The sequence below is a fragment of the Staurois parvus genome, unplaced genomic scaffold, assembly GCF_062004578.1.
Source record: "Staurois parvus isolate SC_StPar_1 unplaced genomic scaffold, SC_StPar_1.0 ptg000561l, whole genome shotgun sequence".
Taxonomy (NCBI): Eukaryota; Metazoa; Chordata; class Amphibia; order Anura; family Ranidae; genus Staurois; species Staurois parvus.
Genome location: NW_028318357.1, coordinates 1,283,358 through 1,303,325, shown reverse-complemented (window position 1 = coordinate 1,303,325; position 19,968 = coordinate 1,283,358). Strand labels below are relative to the sequence as shown.

Below are 19,968 nucleotides of genomic sequence, written 5' to 3'. Positions count from 1 at the left end.
TGTCTAAGGAACTGTAAAAAGATTGGCATAAAACCTCCTGAACCGTTCCAACTCGGGCAGCGAAACAATCACCCCCCAAAGGAGCAAATTTTGCGTAGCCCCGTACAGGACCCACAGATGGGTCGGCAAGAGCTGCAGGCTGGAGGGAAAGAACATGGCTGGAGGAAATGCATTAAACTACTTTGTAGCATGAAAGAATGAATTCAAGGACCCACTTGGCGGGAATGAGGGAAGTACACGGGCTCAGAAACCAGTGAAGGCAACCCCCCACTCCGGAAATGGGTGGCAGCAACCTCCATGCCAAGGAGAGCTTAACTGTGGGCTTGGGGGGTTTCAAAGGCCAGGGAAGCTTGGTGCCTCCAACGGGGACCTAAAAGGGTTTTGGAGCCCTCTATCGTGGAAATGGGTTGGAGCAACCTCCATGCCGAGGAGAACTTATCTGCGGGCTTGGGGGGCTTCAAAGGCCAGGGAAGCTTGGTGCCTCACACGGGGACCTAAAAGGGTTTTTGAGCCCTCTATCGTGGAAATGGATGGAAGCAACCTCCATGCCGAGGAGAGCTTATCCGCTGGTTTCAGGGGCTTCTGGAGCCAGGGATACTTAGAACCTCCGGTGGGGACCTAGAAGGGTTTTGGGGTTCTTTGTCACAGACCTAGGGGAATGAAAAATCCACTTATGTACCATAAAGGTCAGTCCCAGCCTCCTACATGGTGCTTTTCCCTTCTTGGACCGAGGCAGAACGGTTCCCTAGCCACTGAAAGGTTCTGGATAATATTGTCCAGCATAGCCCCAAATAGCCAGTCTTCCTGGAAAGACAAGTCCGCCAAAGCCGAGGTCTGGTCAGCCAACCAAGACTTGAGACACAGGATTTGCCACAGCACTGCTACCGAAACGGAAAATTTGGAGTGGTGCTGTGTCAAGGGATATGTCACAAAAGTAATTTAATCCCTAGACCAACTGGTCTACCAGCTCCACATACACTTGAGGCAACTATCTAGAAGTCACAGCTTGTCAGGAAACATCGGCTTATTCAGTTACCACCTGGGATACAAGGGCCAGGACAGGTTGGAGTGTAACCTCTGAGAATGCAAACATGGAGCTGGCCACCACCTCCGCCCTGTGATCCAGGCCACCGCAGACCTTAAAAGGAGGAAGGTTCCTCCCGGGATCATCGAAGCCTTGTTCAGCTAGGATATAGGAAGGCCCACCACAGGAGGAAAGGTGCACTTCTGCACCATAGAAGGTGCCACTTTTTTTCTGCCTAGTGCCCTACTCCTGTAAGTAGGGCTATAAAACCCTATTTGGTCATGGATAAAGATGAGAAGCTGTGTCTGTCAATGAACGTCAAGAGAAAGTTAATTTTGACTCCACTGTATTCCAGCATATGGAATATACAGTGGGGAAAATAATTATTTGATCCCCTGCAGATTTTGTACGTTTGCCCACTTACAAAGAAATGAAGGGTCTATAATTTTTATCAAATGTGTTTTAAATGATAGAGACAGAATATTAACCAAAAATCCAGAAAAACATGATACCAATGTTATAAATTGAGTTGCAATTCAGTGAGTAAAATAAGTATTTGATCCCTAAGCAAAACATGACTTAGTACTTGATAGAGTAACCCTTCTTGGCAAGTACAGAGGTAAGATGTTTCTTATAGTTCGTTAACAAGTTTGCACACATTTCATGAGGAATTTTGTGCACTCTTTTTTACAGATCTTCTCGGCTGTCGCTTAGCAAACCCGAAGTTTCAACTCCCTCCATAAAATTTCTATAGGATTAAGTTCTGGAGACTGGCTAGGCCACTCCATGACCTTAATGTGCTTTTTCTTGAACCATTCCTTTGTTGCCTTGGTGGTATGTTTTCGGTCATTGTCATGCTGGAAGAAATATCCACAACCCATCTAGAGTGTTCTAGCTGAGGGAAGAAGGTTCCCATCCAAGAATTTACAATACATGGCCCCGTCAATTGGCCCCTCAATGCAAAGTCAGCTTGTACCTTTAGCAGCAAAACAGCCCCAACGCATAATGTTTCCACTTCCGTGCTTGACTGTAGGCATGGTGTTTTTAGGGTCATAATCAGCATTTTTCTTCCTTAAAACACGGCAAGTTGAGTTAATGCCAAAGAGCTCATTTTTGTTCTTATCTGACCACAGCACTTTCTCCCAATCCTTCTGTGAATCATTTAGATGCTCATTGGCAAACTTCAGATGGGCCTGTACATGTGGCTTCTTGAGGAGGGGGACCTTGGAGTCTCTGCAGGATTTCAATCCATGGTGGCCTATTGTGTTAAAGACTTGTTTGGTGACTGTGGTTCCAACTGCCTTGAGATCATTCACAAGCTCTTTCCATGTAGTTCTGGGTTGATCCCTCACTTGTCTCATGATCATCCTTTCCCCATGAGGCGAAATCTTGAATGGAGCTCCAGACCAAGGGCAATTGATGGTTATTTTGTATTTCTTCCACTTGCGAATAATCGCTCCAACAGTTGTCTCTTTCTCACCAAGCTTCTTGCTGATGGTCTTGTAGCCCATTCCAGCCTTGTGCAGGTCTACAATATTGTCCCTGACGTCCTTTGACAGCTCTTCAGTCTTGCCCATTGTGGTGCCAAAGAAAGAGATTTTATACACATACAATTTGTCGTTAGGAGCACCTTCTTAAAATTGACAGGACTAATCTGTGTACCACATGAGCACATACCCTGTCTGTGGGAGCCAAAATTATTGTTGGTTGGTAGGGGATCAAATTTTTATTTTGCTCACTGAACTTCAACTCACTTTATAACAACATTTGTATCATGTTTTTTCTGGATTTTTGGTTGATATTCTGTTTCTAGCATTTAAAATAGACCTATGATAAAAATCATAGAACCTTCATTTCTTTGTAAGTGGGCAAACATGCAAAATCTGCAGGGGATCAAATAATTATTTTCCCCACTGTACAGTTAAGGACATAGGCTGAATATTCATATACCCTGGGTTATAAGACTGGTACCTTCTGGTGAACGGATCCTGGAAAACTGACGACACGCCCCCTGAGTGCCTCTTATAAACCTACCCCACTTGGTGTGTCCTCAATTTTGTAGGAATCAATTCAGAGTAACCCAGAAATACACAGAAGGGTGGCCTGTGGCCTGTATTGTACTTCAACATATCAAATTTATAGGCAAGCCAATATTCCTCTTATCTTAATTGCGCAGTACAGCACACAGGCTAAATATTCAAAGACTCTGGGACATTCCCAAGCAATGAAGGAGAAGGATGGGCAATAACTAGGCAAACAGAACAGTGCCAACAGGCTCAACAACAGCAAGAGTCAACAGACACGACTTCAAAGTGCTGCTGCAAGAACCTTGAGGACAAAAGATGCAACCACAGAAGACTGGATGTCCACCTGGCAGAACATTTAAACAGTATAAACAGAGGACCAGGGGACTTCCTTACAAAGCTGAGAAACAGAGGCTTGATGTCTAAATGCACAGGAAACACAAAGCAACCTGATGGAGTGAGCATGCAAAAGCGCAGAAGGAGTTTTTTTTCCTTAAGAGTGTAAGCTCTAGTGATTAGTTGTCTTGGCTTGGAAGCAGGATGTCACCTGAGAGGTCCTAAGGATATAGTGAATAAGGAGTCTGTCTTCCAGATAGAAGGTGTTGCATTAAGGTATATTGATGGCTTTGATTACATTCAGGCAGTGAAGAGCAATTTTCTCTGGGAGCAAGGCACAAAGATATAAGGATCATGTCTTCACTGAGGTGAAGGACTGAAACAACCTTAGGAAGAAAAAATGGTCTTGGGAATAAGACTACATGTGGTTTTATTCCACAATCTAGAGGCATACTGATAGTTTAACTGGCTTCTCCATTAACTGGCCATAAATTGCATCTAAAACAAAAACTTTTTTCTCTTTAAAAAAAATATGAAAGGGTTCAATCCTCTGTTAAGTTTTACTGCTGTCTGTGCACACTCTATTCTTGCAGGGGGCCATTTTCACAGTGACTGAAAAACAGTTAAAAACAAAAAAAGCAAACACACACAATTTTGTGTGACAATAACAGCTGTCTAGGAAGGGATTGCCTCTCATATCCTGTTTCTAAAAGGAAAAAAAATGAATGAAAATCCTATAACCAGGGCACAGATTAGGAAAAAAAAACCAATAGTGTATTTAGCCATTCCCTACCTAATCCAAGATACACTCTTTGGTGGATATATAGGTGTTGTACTGTAAGAATAAATGCTTAAAAGAACAAAATAAGGCAAGGCTGGCCACCTTCAGTTGATGGTTCATTCAACATGTATTCTAAAGAGTGTTCGAACTTCCATAACATTCAATTAACTATGCACTCAGTAGTTGTAGATTTCCTTTAACCAAATATTTAAAACAGATTTACAAGAAGTGTAAGTGTGTGTGCGTGTATATATAGATTTGGTTGTCATGACCATCCTTCTCACATGGAGGCATTAACAAATGCTGAGAGCCCATTTACTATACATCTGTGTGGTGTTAATGTGAGTTGCATTAAGACCGTCCATTCATTTGAATGACTTAACGCACCAAAACACACAAAGAAAAAGCACATGTACTATTTTTGCCAAAGCAGCACACAACCCCCCACAGTAGAGCATTACTGTGGGTTGTGGTGTGCCGCCATAAAGTGGCATTGGGAAGGTGCATTAGAATACCATTCAGAATACATGACATCACAGTGCACCAACGCACATTACCACAATGCAACAGTGTGAAACCAGCCTGACCAAAAACAAACATTAAAGTGTTACTAAACCCAGGATGGTAAAATCAGTCTGTATATGCAGTAAAGCATGCTGGTTATACTCACTGTGGAACTTAAGGGGTTAATCCTCTGCATTGTGTAAAAAGGATGTTTGATCCTGTCTTCTCTGATCCACTCCTCCTTCCACGTTCCCCATTTCATCTCCTGATAAAACACAGCCTCAGGGACAATCTTCACATGCTCAGTTTGGTGTGTACTGCTAGTTAGTTTTTTCCTTTTTTTTTGTGAGTGCATGTGATCAGCACTGGGCCAATCAGCACTGTCCAGACAGAGGGTCAGAGGTTATGCAATCTCATAGGGCAGTGAGAGGAGAATGAAAATTCCTCTGGACATGTGCTCAGCTGGACACTGAAAAAAGTCACAAGACTGCTATATACTGCTGATGAGAAAATATATTTAGCAGTTTATATTTACTAAAATAAATGCATTTCCATGTCCTGTGTACTGTGGAAGACCAGATATAGTGTGTGCAGGGTACTGGGTTTAGTAACACTTTACATTTTAAATGTCTGTTATCTGAAGACTCTTGCCATACAACATGCCTTTAGAACCAAACCAGTAAAAGAAAACATACATTTATGAAATTATATTACTTCGGTGGAAAGCTTGCTACTAAAGAATTTCTGCCCCATTCTGGAGAACAAATGTTCTCTATACAGAAAAACTCAGCATTCAGCAGATATGTAACATTGCTATGTAGGCTTAATTTCACAAACAGCTGCACAGATGTCTTCATATATTTGCTATTCTGTGGATATTTGTATCGATTATGTGCACTGAAAAGCCTGTATTTTATAGCCAATTTCTAAAAAGCCTGGTTATTTATGCCACATAGTTAATATCGCACACCTTTCAGGCAGAAGGAATACTGCTGCCTGGCACCTGAATCTGGCCATCATTAGTTTCAAAAGTATCCCAGATTAAAAAAGGTTTGCAGAGTGGGCTCTGAACTGATTATGCTGGTAAGTGGAAGTTCGAGCTCACATAGCATGAACATCAAATATTAAGTTTCATCAAATGAGATATTTTCAAGTGAGCCATTTTTAACAAATGAAGTTGAAACCACAATTTCTCATTAGTGATCTCCTTCACTATAGCCATGTGATGTGCCTTGTTAGAGAAAGTCTGAGAACTGGCAGCACAGCAAATCATGTTGGTAAGGTAGCTTAATGAGGCTTAAGGATGTGCCAAGTCTTGATGACATGATACATATAAAACCGTTGGAGCACACTGCACTATCAGGTAAGGGGAAAACTTAAGTAAATGACATTCATCGCAATCATGACCCAGCAATGACTATATTAGCTTGTTACATCAGATATCAAATGTACTGGCTTTACTTACAAGGGATAATATAACAATTTATATACATTAAAGTATATCACCCTTAAATTAAAAAAAAAAAAAACTACTTCGAAAATATGGGGACATGGTATTAAGTCTGCATGTGTCTTTTCTACTTCCCTTTGCAGATCACCAGACCTTTCTTGCATACATTTCCATTTTCCCCAAAGTGGGTCTGAACTCTGGGACCTGTGCCCCAAAAAAGCAAGCAGCAAGCAAAGGACTAGTTGTGAGAATTGCTTGTAGGCTCCCTGCTGATGATCCTTTCTTTATTACAGACCTAAAATGCCATGTTGTGCACTGTGTTTTTGGGTGGAGGGAGCCATCTTGGTAAAAGGAGCACAACTTTTTTATGTCAGAGCTGCTCCTCTGATGACTAGTGATTAATCAAGAAGCAGTGGAAGAAGCACAGGTCCACAGAATGACTGAAACAGAAGTAGGAATATCCTTACACTGCAGATCCTCAGGTACAGTTTTCCAGGAAGAAAACCACGAAGAACATGGTTAATGATATTACCAAACCTTGCTCCAAAATTCCATGAAACAAGCAGTTGCAGACATGCAGCATGCTAACCCTTGCTCTGCCCGAGCAGCTTTTGCATTGTTTGTACACATGGTAAAATGCACGTCTTAGGAGCAAAACCACCCCAAATCAAATATTGTGTTGAATGAAATGGTGTAAGTTGATATTTATATCCCAAAATACTGGTGGCAACTGTTTATTGAACCCATATATTCAGTACAAAATGCAATCAAATTAATTGAAGTGCACATAAATACAACACTCAATTTTTGGGAGGATAAAAACGCTATTTAAAGATGAGGTTGTGTTGCATAAATAGACACCAAACACATAAAGCCTCAAAATTGCTCTATGAAACAGCAAATCACAACCTGCGTTACTATAGTACCCAAATTTGTCAGCAGGCAACATCTTTAAACCATTTGCATTTCATTAATTTGTAGCTAACCATGAATGATGGGCCTTTAATTATTGCTCTTACTCCAGTGTGTGGGGTGATACCTAATATGTACAGTATATTGCGAAACGTATTGGGACGCCTGCATTTACAAGCACATGAACTTTAATGGCATGCCAGTCTTCATCTGTAGAGTTCAATATTGAGTTGGTCCACCCTTTGCTTCTATTACAGCTTCAACTCTTCTGGGAAGTCTGTCCACAAGGTTCAGGAGTGTCTCTATGGGAATGTTTGACCATTCTGCCAGAAGCACATTTGTGAGGTCAGGCAATGATGTCGGACGAGAAGGCCTAGCTTGCAGTTTCCACCCCAATTCATCCCAAAGGTGTTCTATCGGGTTGATGTCAGGACTCTGTGAAGGCCAGTCAAGTTCCTCCATCCCAAACTTTCTCATCCATGTCTTTATGGACCTTGCTTTGCGTTCTGGTGCGCAGTCATATTGGAACAAGAAGGGGCCATCCAAAACTGTTCCCAGAAAGTTGGGAGCATGAAATTGTCAAAAATGTCTTAATATGCCGATTCTTTAAGAATTCCCTTCACTAGACCAGAGGCACCTCCTCTGTACCCCGATCTTGGCACAGGAGCTTTGCCCGCTCAGTGAGTGTCTGAAACACAAGGGTCAAGGCCAAAAAAAGAGGACAAAGTGCCAAGCCAGTGAATATTTCCGTTGTTCTGTTTGCAGGATCTCTAAGGAAAGAGACTTCACCGGTATCTTAACTGCCATGTGCAGATGAGGGGTGGCAGGGTCCACAATAGGAGGAAAGGTCCACTGAAGCAGAAGGGCCTACTCAGAGAGGGAACATACCAGAGGCAAGTCCCTAGTGGAGCATTATAGGCTGTAATTACCAAAGAGGGAGCCACCTACTTGGCAGCCCCAGAAGTATCCCCAGGTCGTCTGGTGTCCCACACAAAGGATTGAAGCTATCAGTGCCAATTCCTGTACTGCAGGAGTAGCATGAGGGTTTGTGGGCCCCGTTTGCTGGGAAAAGGGGGACCCACACAGGCACAGATGTCAGCTCGGAGGCACTGTAGCCATCAGGGACCAGACCCGATAAGAATTAAACAGATCCCCTGCTCCGAGGACTGTATAACAGCCACAGAGACCACAGGGACCAAGAAGGAGACCAGTCCCTTCCCTAGAGGAAGCAAACAGTGTAACACTGCGACATGGACTGTAGGTGCCTGGTCATATGCGTCCCTGCAAGACGTTTAACTCGCAGGAGCTAAAGCTCTGCACGCGCTTATTATCAAGGCTGGGGTGACTACAAGGATCTAGATTATCCAGCCGGTTGCCCAGCCTGGCTGTTGACTGAAGATCTCTGCAGGAAAAAAAAACCCAGGACCAGAATAAAGAAGGAAAAGGAAAAAGGTTTTGGAACCAAAGATCCCAGTTGGGAGCTAGGTACTTACTCCTACATTAGGCAGAAAAAACGGAGCTGTTTATATAGCAAAGAGGAAATTTACTACCAGCTACGATGGCTCATAGACGGTGCTGTTTTATTTTTTTTTAATTTCTGCCCCGTGTCCTACTCCTGAAGGTGGCACTATAACCCTATGGTCAAGATTATGGAAGAGCTGTGTATGTCAATGAACATAAAATAAAATATACAGGCTGCCATTGCTGTTCCCTTAAACACAAAAAAAACAATTAATTTAATAATTAATAAAGATTACTTTTGCACTTCTGTCTCCAATACTTTCAGACTTCTTGAACTGGAACAAATATGCTGACCTGGTTTGACTTTACTAGTTACATGTTTATTCTGGACTAGCAACTCACAAAATAATAAAATCAGAGATAGCCTGGAAACTAGCATTTTCCTAGGCAGCAGAGAGAAGCTGAAGGGATTGCTGTCTGCCAAAGACTTCATTGGTGCCAGACCCTGTGGATCCTGAATCAAAATAAACAATCTATAAAAGAGTTTGAAGCCAAATGCTGCTGCATAACAACAAAGCTTTGTTTCCAATTTAGCATTTTGAAAATGGTCATATTTTGTTTGTGTGGGGAAAAAATTGACATGTGTCCCCAAAACTGAACTGCCCTATCAGGAGAAAATATGATTAACCTGAAAAATAGGGATCACAGGGCTTCTGAATAAAGATCAAATAATGTGTTAACTGCAGTTTTTCAAGAAAGGCCATTGAACAGGACTAAACATAATGGGTTTCTTTACTTTTTCTTCTTCTTTTTTTTTTTTTACAATGTTATCCTTGTAATTTTTGCATATTATGTTTTGTAAATGTGCATTTATTAGCATTCAAGTTTTATTTCCAGTGCCAAAGAGCAAGGACAGAAAAAGCATCTCCTTCTCTTTTACTGCACACTAAGGAAAATGAGTCGAACCAATTTGACCAGAGGTAAAAGCTGAAATCTAAGAACTTCCTTTGTTACAGTGATACAATATTTGATGTTTGGGTTATAAATAAATATATCTTAGCATCTCTCATATCTGTATGCTGCTTCAGAAAATACTGGCATGTAAATAGTTGCAAATAATGACCTCATTGACAGAAAAGGCTTTTACTTATTTAAACTATATTAAAGCTTCAATAAAAAGAATAGACTTAATTTTTTTTTATTACCTGCATTAGGGTGCTTTTGTAGATAGGCTTTGGGCTTGTGTCGATACCATCATTAAAACATATCTAAACCCAATAACAAAATGTCATATATTGCAGCTAACCAGTCTTTTGATGTGGTTGCTATGTCAGTTTTTGTTATTCTTTAGTTCAGACTATGTACATTAGCAAATAAACTGCTGCGTTTGTTACAGAAAATAATTTATGCAGACCAAGTCAGCTTTGTACAGCAAAGAGAGGCAAAAGATAAAAAGCCATTCATTAGACATGTACCACAAACTCACCCACCATACTTCTTTCAACTGATGCCAAGACGTTATTTGGTCAAGTAGATTGGATGCTCATGACGTGTTTCAATACCAGGGCATAGGAGAGCATTTCCTCAAAGGGCTGGAGGTCATATACTCCTCCCCAACAGCATTGGTCAGAATAAATTGCTAACTACCTACCCTTTTAACTCCACAATGGAAGAAGGCAAAGATGCCCTCTTTCCCCTCTTATTTTTATATTAACTCGGGAGCATCTCTTGTTTCGAATTAGGAACAACTCCAGTATCAGGAGTATCACCACAAAATGAATAAGCACATGGTACCAAGATATGTAGATGGCTTCCTCTTCTTTGTGATTCAACTATAAACATCTCTACATAATCTGATAGCTAAATTCCAGCTATACAGTGAGGTCTCGAATTTTCAAATCAATCTACAAAAATTAGAGGCCATGAACATTAATGTCCCTCGGGTAACTGTAGCCACCATCCAGGGCCAAATGGACCTCAAGGCACCTAGCTGAACCAATGGAAATATGTGTAAAATATCCAAACTTGAAATAAAAAAAAAAAAAAAACACTTGTAGTATACACCATCCCCGTGTACTGTAAGATTTACAGTCAGGTCCATAAATATTGGGACATTGACACAATTCTAACATTTTTTGCTCTATACACCACCACAATGGATTTGAAATGAAATGAACAAGATGTGCTTTAACTGCAGACTGTCAGCTTTAATTTGAGGGTATTTACAGGAAAGGAAGGAAAAGAACTGCTCATGATCCTAAGCATACCACCTCATCAGTGAAGCATGGTGGTGGTAGTGTCATGGCGTGGGCATGTATGGCTGCCAATGGAACTGGTTCTCTTGTATTTATTGATGATGTGACTGCTGACAAAAGCAGCAGGATGAATTCTGAAGTGTTTCGGGCAATATTATCAGTTCATATTCAGCCAAATGCTTCAGAACTCATTGGACGCCGCTTCACAGTGCAGATGGACAATGACCCAAAGCATACTGCAAAAGCAACCAAAGAGTTTAAGGGAAAGAAGTGGAATGTTACGCAATGGCCAAGTCAATCACCTGACCTGAATCCAATTGAGCATGCATTTCACTTGCTGAAGACAAAACTGAAGGGAAAATGCCCCAAGAACAAGCAGGAACTGAAGACAGTTGCAGTAGAAGCCTGGCAGAGCATCACCAGGGATGAAACCCAGCGTCTGGTGATATCTATGCGTTCCAGACTTCAGGCTGTAATTGACTGCAAAGGATTTGCAACCAAGTATTAAAAAGTGAAAGTTGTATTTATGATTATTATTCTGTCCCATTACTTTTGGTCCCTTAACAAGTGGGAGGCACATATGCAAACTGTTGTAATTCCTACACCGTTCACCTGATTTGGATGTAAATACCCTCAAATTAAAGCTGACTGTCTGCAGTTAAAGCACATCTTGTTCGTTTCATTTCAAATCCATTGTGGTGGTGTATAGAGCCAAAAATGTTGGAATTGTGTCGATGTACCAATATTTATGGACCTAACTGTATGTGTAAGGGTGCCAGAATAAGTAGAAATATTTTATTTTGTATAGGTTCCCTCTATCTGTGTGACCACGTCACAGCTGCCTTCTCTTTCTCAGCTATGACTGCATGTTTGCCCACTCCACACACAATGCAAAATAGCCCTGAGGGACTGCCCACAGGCTCTAGCTTCAAGGAGAAGAGAACAGCATTGGAGGCTGCTGAAAAACATAGGGTAAGTGATATAGCCTCTTTCTCTACTCCCTATAAAGCATTTAAGCCTTGCAGCGTGATTGGAACCCCATTGCAAGGGTATATGTTTGTTCCAATCTGGAGTTTCACTTTAAAGCTACCAATCCAACCTTTAAATATTGACAAAAGCTCTAAAACTATAAATTGTAGATTGTATAAGAAATAGTTAAAAGGTTGCAACAGTTTCCTTACAGAACCGTATTCGTATGGAATAAAAATGTTCAACACCACTGTGTTTTTTTTGTTTTGTTTTTAGGAGAAAAAGGTGCGCCTGAATCATCCTGACATAACCTTTCATCATGCAGTACTTGTAAAGGGATTGTTATGACTTACGGTATGGACTTTCTGACAGCACTTAGTTAGGATTCTGGCATTGCCTCAATATGACAAAAGCTAAGCAACGAAGCATAAATTCAATAGAAACCTGCTTCCCCCTGAACAGCATGTGTATAAATCACATGGAAGAAAAGTGCACATTGTAACTAAAAACATTCCTGATGTCCACTACAAACTGTACAAGACAAAGAAAACCTGAATACTTACATTGAACTTGACAATGTCGTATATCAAATATCGAGGCACCACCTGTCCTTTTACTTTATCAATGATCATTTCCTTCAAAAACAAAAAAAGGATAGTTACTTCATTATGAGTTCTTAGTGTTTTGGGGGGTCTTTTTGCCTAAACAACTGAAAGCAAACCTGTCATTGAAGAAATAAGAGGTTGTCATTGAGCATCTTCACCTTAAAATATAAGTTGCTAGGCTGTAATGTTTACACATATGCTTACATAGTTCTTGAGACACTGATCTGGAACAAACAAGCGGTTCATAAAGGTCAGTGACTTAAAGTAACTAAAAAAGTGAGAATGAGAAATGGGCAAGGATAATTCTATATCTTTCAATCCCATCACAGGTATCTTTTAAACACTTATGGGTTTTTAATAACCAGTGAATAAAATATAAACTTTTTCAATTTATAGGTTCAACAAACGACACCAAGCCAGTAGCAGAAATAAAGCTTAAAGGCAGTATCTAACAAACATGGATATCCGTTTAATATTCAGTGCCTATTTTAAAATTACAGTCTTCATAGCATAGATCAGCAAAAGTTCTGTTCACACTGTGTGCACAATTATTAGGCAAGTTGTAGTTCTGAGGATTAATTTCATTATTGAATAATTATAGTGTCCTCGATTAATCCAAAATGTTAATAAACCTCAAACCTAAATATTTAAGAAAGTAAAAGTGAGGCTTTGGCTTTCTTAGGAGAATACCTATGTGTGCACTATTATTAGGCAACTATTAGGGTGCAGAATTATGTAACTAAATGAAAAACGTACATTTTCCCATCTCACTTGTTTGTTTTCATCTGTTAACCGCTTAAGGAGCGCCCTACAGAAGATATACTGCTACAGGGCAACACCTGTGCGCAATATCACGTATGTATGTGTGTTTTTGCATTTTCAGGTAGGGGATGCGCGCACGCCCTACCCGTGCCGCCATTCATGGCCGCGGATGTCAATCACCGAGTCCCAGCCAGTAATTACCCGCCGGTGCCCGGGGGATTACCGAGCATCTCCGACGGGGAAGAAGATTGTTTTGTTTACAGTCTTCCTACCCGTCAGCTCGAGCACACTGCTTGGGATGGCTGTGCACAATACAGCCATCACGATCAGTGTGCTTACAGTGAAGAACACACCCCCCACCCCTAGTAGAACACACACAGCTAACTCTTTGATCGTCCCTCACATTAACCCCTTCCTGCCCAGTGCCATTAGGACAGTGTCAGTGCTTTTTTTTTTTTTTTAGCACTGATCACTGTATTGGTGTAACTGTAGATGTCAGTGACACCAAGTTAGTTCCCTCCCAGTGTCAGAATGTCTGCCACAGCCCTGCTAAAAGTCGCTGATCCCCATCATTACTAGTAGAAAAAAAATCCCATTATCTAAACCGCTATTTCTAAAGCTATAACTTTCAAGTAAACCAATTCATTTACACGTATTGGAATTTGTTTTTAGCAAAAACATGTCGCAGAATATATTTTGTCCTAAATTTATGATGAAATTAGATTTTTAAAAAATTTTTTACTGGACATGTTTAATAGCAAAAAGTCCAAAATATTGTTTTTTTTCTCAAAATTGTTGGGTTTTTTTTGCTTATAGCACAAAAAGTAAAAACCGCACAGGCAATCAAATACCACCAAAAGAAAGCTCAATTCGTGGGGAAAAAAAGGACGTAAATTTAATTTAGGTGCAGAGTTGCATGATTGTGCAATTGTCAGTAACGCAGTGCCATAACACAAACAATGGCCTGGTCATGAAGGGGGGGTAACACCTCAGGAGGGAAAGTGGTTAAAATGAGAATAATAAACAACTAAAAATTTGCTAATAAACATTTCTGACATTTCAGGAAAAAAAAAAAAATCAGTGACCAATATAGCCACCCTTCTTTTCAATGACAGTCATAAGCCTTCCAATCATGGAGTCTGTCAGTTTCTTGATCTGTTGATCAATTTTTTGTGCAGCATCAATCACAGCCTCCCAGACACTGTTCAGAGTGGTGTACCAAATTCCTTCATCGTAAATCTCCCATTTAAGAAGGGCCCACAAGTTCTCAATCGGGTTTAGGTTAGCTGAGGAAGGGGACCATGTCGTTATTCTTTCATCTTGAAGGCCTTTACTGGCTAGCAATGCAGTGGAGTATTTCGATGCATGAGATGGAGCATTGTCCTGCATTAATATCATGGTCTTCTTGAGAGATGCAGACTTTTTCCTGTACCACTTCTTGAAGAAAGTGTCTTCTAAAAACTGGCTTTTGGGAGTTTGGTTTGGGAGTTGATTTTGAGTCCATCTTCGACCCGAAAAGGTCTAACTAGCTCATCTTTAATAATACCAGACCATAGCAGTACCCCACCTCCACCTTGCTGGCGTCTGAGTCGAAGTGGAGCTCTATGCTTGTTACTGATCCAGCCACGGGCCCATCCATCTGGTCCGTCAAGAGTCAAATTTCATCTCATCAGTCCATAAAACCTTTGAAATATCTGTCTTTAGATATTTCTTGGCCCAGTCTTGACATTTCAACTCATGTGTCTTGTTCAGTGGTGGCTGGGTTTCAGCCTTCCTTACCTTGGCCATGACTCTAAGCACTGAACAAGTTGTACTTCGGGGCACTCCAGGTAGGTTGCAGTTCTGGAATATGACAGCACTGGAGGATAATGGGTTCCTAGTAGCTTCATGTTTGATTCTTCACAAATCTTTGGCAGTTAATGTGCATCTTTTTTCCTCCCCTGTTGACTATTTGCAACAAAATGTTTGATGGTTCTGTGATCACACCCCAATATCTTAGCAATTTCAAGAGTGCTGCATTCCTCTGAAAGACTTTACAAATTTTGACTTTTCATAGTCAGTTTAAAAATTTTTTTGGCACATTTTGCCTGAGAAAAAGAAGATGCCTTATAATTATGCACACCTTGATATAGGGTGTCAATCTCCTTAGGTCACACCAATCCCCACATTACACAAATACATACAGTCAGGTCCATAAATATTGGGACATCGACACAATTCTAACATTTTTGGCATTATACAACACCACAATGGATTTGAAATGAAACGAACAACATGTGCTTTAACTGCAGACTGTCAGCTTTAATTTGAGGGTATTTACATCCAAATCAGGTGAACGGTGTAGGAATTACAACAGTTTGCATATGTGCCTCCCACTTGTTAAGGGACCAAAAGTAATGGGATAGAATAATAATCATAAATACAACTTTCACTTTTTAATACTTGGTTGCAAATCCTTTGCAGTCAATTACAGCATGAAGTCTGGAACGCATAGATATCACCAGACGCTGGGTTTCATCCCTGGTGATGCTCTGCCAGGCTTCTACTGCAACTGTCTTCAGTTCCTGCTTGTTCTTGGGGCATTTTCCCTTCAGTTTTGTCTTCAGCAAGTGAAATGCATGCTCAATCGGATTCAGGTCAGGTGATTGACTTGGCAATTGCGTAACATTCCACTTCTTATTCTTAAAAAACTTTTTGTGAAGTGAACTTGCACTGTGAAGCGGCGTCCAATGAGTTCTGAAGCATTTGGCTGAATATGAGCAGATATTGCCTGAAACACTACAGAATTCATCCTGCTGCTTTTGTCAGCAGTCACATCATCAATAAATACAAGAGAACCAGTTCCATTGGCAGCCATACATGCCCACGCCATGACACTACCACCACCATGCTTCACTGATGAGGTGGTATGCTTAGGATTATGAGCAGTTCCTTTCCTTTTCCATACTCTTCTCTTCCCATCACTCTGGTACAAGTTGATCTTGGTCTCATCTGTCCATAGGATGTTGTTCCAGAACTGTGAAGGCTTTTTTAGATGTCGTTTGGCAAACTCTAATCTGACCTTCCTGTTTTTGAGGCTCACCAATGGTTTACATCTTGTGGTGAACCCTCTGTATTCACTCTGGTGAAGTCTTCTCTTAATTGTTGACTTTGACACACATACACCTACCTCCTGGAGAGTGTTCTTGATCTGGCCAACTGTTGCAAAGGGTGTTTTCTTCACCAGGGAAAGAATTCTTCGGTCATCCACCACAGTTGTTTTCCGTGGTCTTCCGGGTCTTTTGGTGTTGCTGAGCTCACCGGTTCTTTTTAAGAATGTTCCAAACAGTTGTTTTGGCCACGCCTAATGTTTTTGCTATCTCTCTGATGGGTTTGTTTTGTTTTTTCAGCCTAATGATGGCTTGCTTCACTGATCGTGACAGCTATTTGGATCTCATCTTGAGAGTTGACAGCAACAGATTCCAAATGCAAATGGAATACTTGAAATGAACTCTGGACCTTTTATCTGCTCATTGTAATTGGGATAATGAGGGAATAACACACACCTGGCCATGGAACAGCTGAGAAGCCAATTGTCCCATTACTTTTGGTCCCTTAACAAGTGGGAGGCACATATGCACACTGTTGTAATTCCTACACCGTTCACCTGATTTGGATGTAAATACCCTCAAAATTAAAGCTGACAGTCTGCAGTTAAAGCACATCTTGTTCGTTTCATTTCAAATCCATTGTGGTGGTGTATAGAGCCAAAAATGTTAGAATTGTGTCGATGTCCCAATATATATGGACCTGACTGTATCACCTGATATGCTTAAATTCAATAAGCATTCAAGTTTATGATTAGTGATTTGGTCAAAATACTCACTTGCCTAATAATTGTGCACACAGTGTAAATTTAAAGTGGTTGTAAACTTCAGACATGAAATCTGGACAAGCATGTCCCTCAATAATGTGTACTTGTCTCAATTAAGAGCACTAAGTGTCATTTCTGTCTGTTGCTTTGTTCCTTTGCTATCAGCATGAGTCATGTCGGATTAGTTTTCCCGATACTAAGAAAAAATGGTGACGGGGAGGGAGCTCCAGCAGATAGACAGCCTCAGCTCTGTTCCTGTGAGCTGTGTGCAAGGGGGTGTGTCACTTCCCTCCAATCAGCTCTCCTCATGGAGCACTGCAATACAACTTCAGCTCCCAGCTACCTTTTTTCTGAACTCTCAGACAAGCTTTATAAAACTCTACACTTTGAAAAGATGTAGAGAAGAGAAGACTGCAGATAGACAGGTACAACTTATGTAGGAGGATTTGTTTAATCTCTGTGCACCACTGGAGGCTTGTGACTTCAATAGGTATATGTAAGGGTTTACAACCACTTTAACTTCATAGAGGAAGAGGACAAAAAGTGGTACTGAGTTAACTTATCTTTTCCTTCAAACCTAGAATCCTCACATTATCTGTTAAGGTGGTTTTCCAGACAGTGCCATTAGACACATAATATTTTGTCATCTTTACCAGAAAAGATCATTTCAAATCTAAAGATACATTTAAGGTGCCAGTAGACACCCTACAGCAAGTGTTCTAAGGGCCAAAATGCACAGGTTAAAAAGCTTTGCCCAGACAGGATTTTTAGAGGAAGAGCCTCTGTTTTAGTCATGATAGGCAAGCCCACTATTTAGAACATTTAACTGCTGAAAATTTTATTTTCTAGTTAATATCTACAATCTAGACTTATGGCACTAGGATTTGCAATTTATAAGCATGGACCAGCCCAACTTAGGATTCTATATACAGTGCATCCAGAAAGTAATAATAGCGCTCAACTTTTGCCACATTTTGTTATGTTACAGCCTTATTCCAAAATGGATTAAATTCATCTTTTTTCCTCAACATTCTCTTGTGTATGTGTAGAGATAGATAGATATATATATATATATATATATATATCTACACACATACATACATATATACATATATATATATACATACAGTGGGGATTGAAAGTTTGGGCACCCCAGCTAAAAATTTGTATTAATGTGCATAAAGAAGCCAAGGAAAGATGGAAAAATCTCCAAAAGGCATCAAATTACAGATTAGACATTCTTATAATATGTCAACAAAAGTTAGATTTTATTTCCATCATTTACACTTTCAAAAAAACAGAAAACCAAAAAATGGCGTCTGCAAAAGTTTGGGCACCCTGCAGAGTTAATATCTTGTACTGCCCCCTTTGGCAAGTATCACAGCTTGTAAACGCTTTTTGTAGCCAGCCAAGAGTCTTTCAATTCTTGTTTGAGGTATCTTTGCCCATTCTTCCTTACAAAAGTCTTCCAGTTCTTTGAGATTTCTGGGCTGTCTGTCACGCACTGCTCTTTTAAGGTCTATCCATAGATTTTCAATTATGTTGAGGTCAGGAGATTGTGAAGGCCATGGCAAAACCTTCAGTTTACGCCTCTTGATGTAATCCCCCGTGGATTTCGAGGTGTGTTTAGGATCATTATCCATTTGTAGAAGCCATCCTCTCTTTAACTTCAGCTTTTTCACAGATGGCATCAAGTTACCATCCAAAATGTGCTGAAATTTTATTGAATCCTTTTTTCCTTCTACTCGTGAGATGTTCCCTGTGCCACTGGCTGCAACACAACCCCAAAGCATGATTGATCCAACCCCATGCTTAACAGTTGGACAGAGGTTCTTTTCATTAAATTCTGTGCCCCTTCTTCTCCAAACATACCTTTGCTCATTCCGGCCAAAAAGTTCAATTTTAACCTCATCGGTCCACAGAACGTGTTTCCAAAATCCATCAGGCTTGTCTATATGTTCATTTGCAAAGTTCAAATGATGATTTTTGTGGTGAGGACGTAGAAGAGGTTTTCTTCTGATGACTCTTCCATGAAGACCATATTTGTACAAGTATCTCTTTATAGTGGAATAGTGTACCACAACTCCAGTGTCTGCCAGATCTTTCTGGAGGGATCGTGCAGTCAAACGTGGGTTTTGAATTGTTTTTCTCCCAATCCTGCGAGCTGTTCTGTCTGATATTTTTCTTGGTCTTCCAGATCTTGCTTTAACTTCCACTGTTCCTGATGACTGCCATTTCTTAATTACATTCCGAACAGAGGATATTGACATCTGAAAACGCTTTGCTATCTTCTTATAGCCTTCTCCAGCTTTGTGAGCGTCAACTATTTTCAGTTTCAGTTTTCTAGACAACTGCTTAGAAGAACCCACGGTGCTGATTGTTGGGGCAAGGTCAGATGAATCTGGGCATTTAAAACCTTTGAGATTGACATCACCTGGTCTTCCCAAACGATGATTGAGAACAATCCATGACACTGGCAGGTCGCAGCTTGGCAAAGGGGGCAGTGCATGCTATAAATTCTGCAGGGTGCCCAAACTTTTGCACACGCCATTTTTTGGTTTTCTGTTATTTTGAAAGTGTAAATGATGGAAATAAAATCTAACTTTTGTTGACATATTATAAGAATGTCTAATCTGTAATTTGATGCCTTTTGGAGATTTTTCCACCTTTCCCTGGCTTCTTTATGCACATTAATACAAATTTTTAGCTGGGGTGCCCAAACTTTTGATCCCCACTGTACATATATATATATATATACAGTCAGGTCCATAAATATTGGGACATCGACACAATTCTAACATTTTTGGCTCTATACACCACCACAATAGATTTGAAATGAATCGAACAAGATGTGCTTTAACTGCAGACTGTCAGCTTTAATTTGAGGGTATTTACATCCAAATCAGGTGAACGGTGTAGGAATTACAACAGTTTGCATATGTGTCTCCCACTTATTAAGGGACCAAAAGTAATGGGACAATTGGCTTCTCAGCCGTTCCATGGCCAGGTGTGTGTTATTTCCTCATTATCCC

The 19,968-nt window shown here is 40.5% G+C and overlaps 1 protein-coding gene across 3 annotated transcripts in view; it reads right to left on the bottom strand.

The window, feature by feature from the left end:
• RNGTT (RNA guanylyltransferase and 5'-phosphatase) overlaps positions 1 to 19,968 on the bottom strand; it is a 507,135-nt gene that overhangs the window by 283,374 nt on the left and 203,793 nt on the right. For all 3 annotated transcript variants that reach the window (XM_089691308.1, XM_089691307.1, XM_089691306.1), the window contains exon 10: positions 12,280 to 12,351. In XM_089691308.1, coding sequence (XP_089547434.1) covers positions 12,280 to 12,351 — 72 coding nt within the window. The remainder of the gene's footprint in view (positions 1 to 12,279; positions 12,352 to 19,968) is intronic.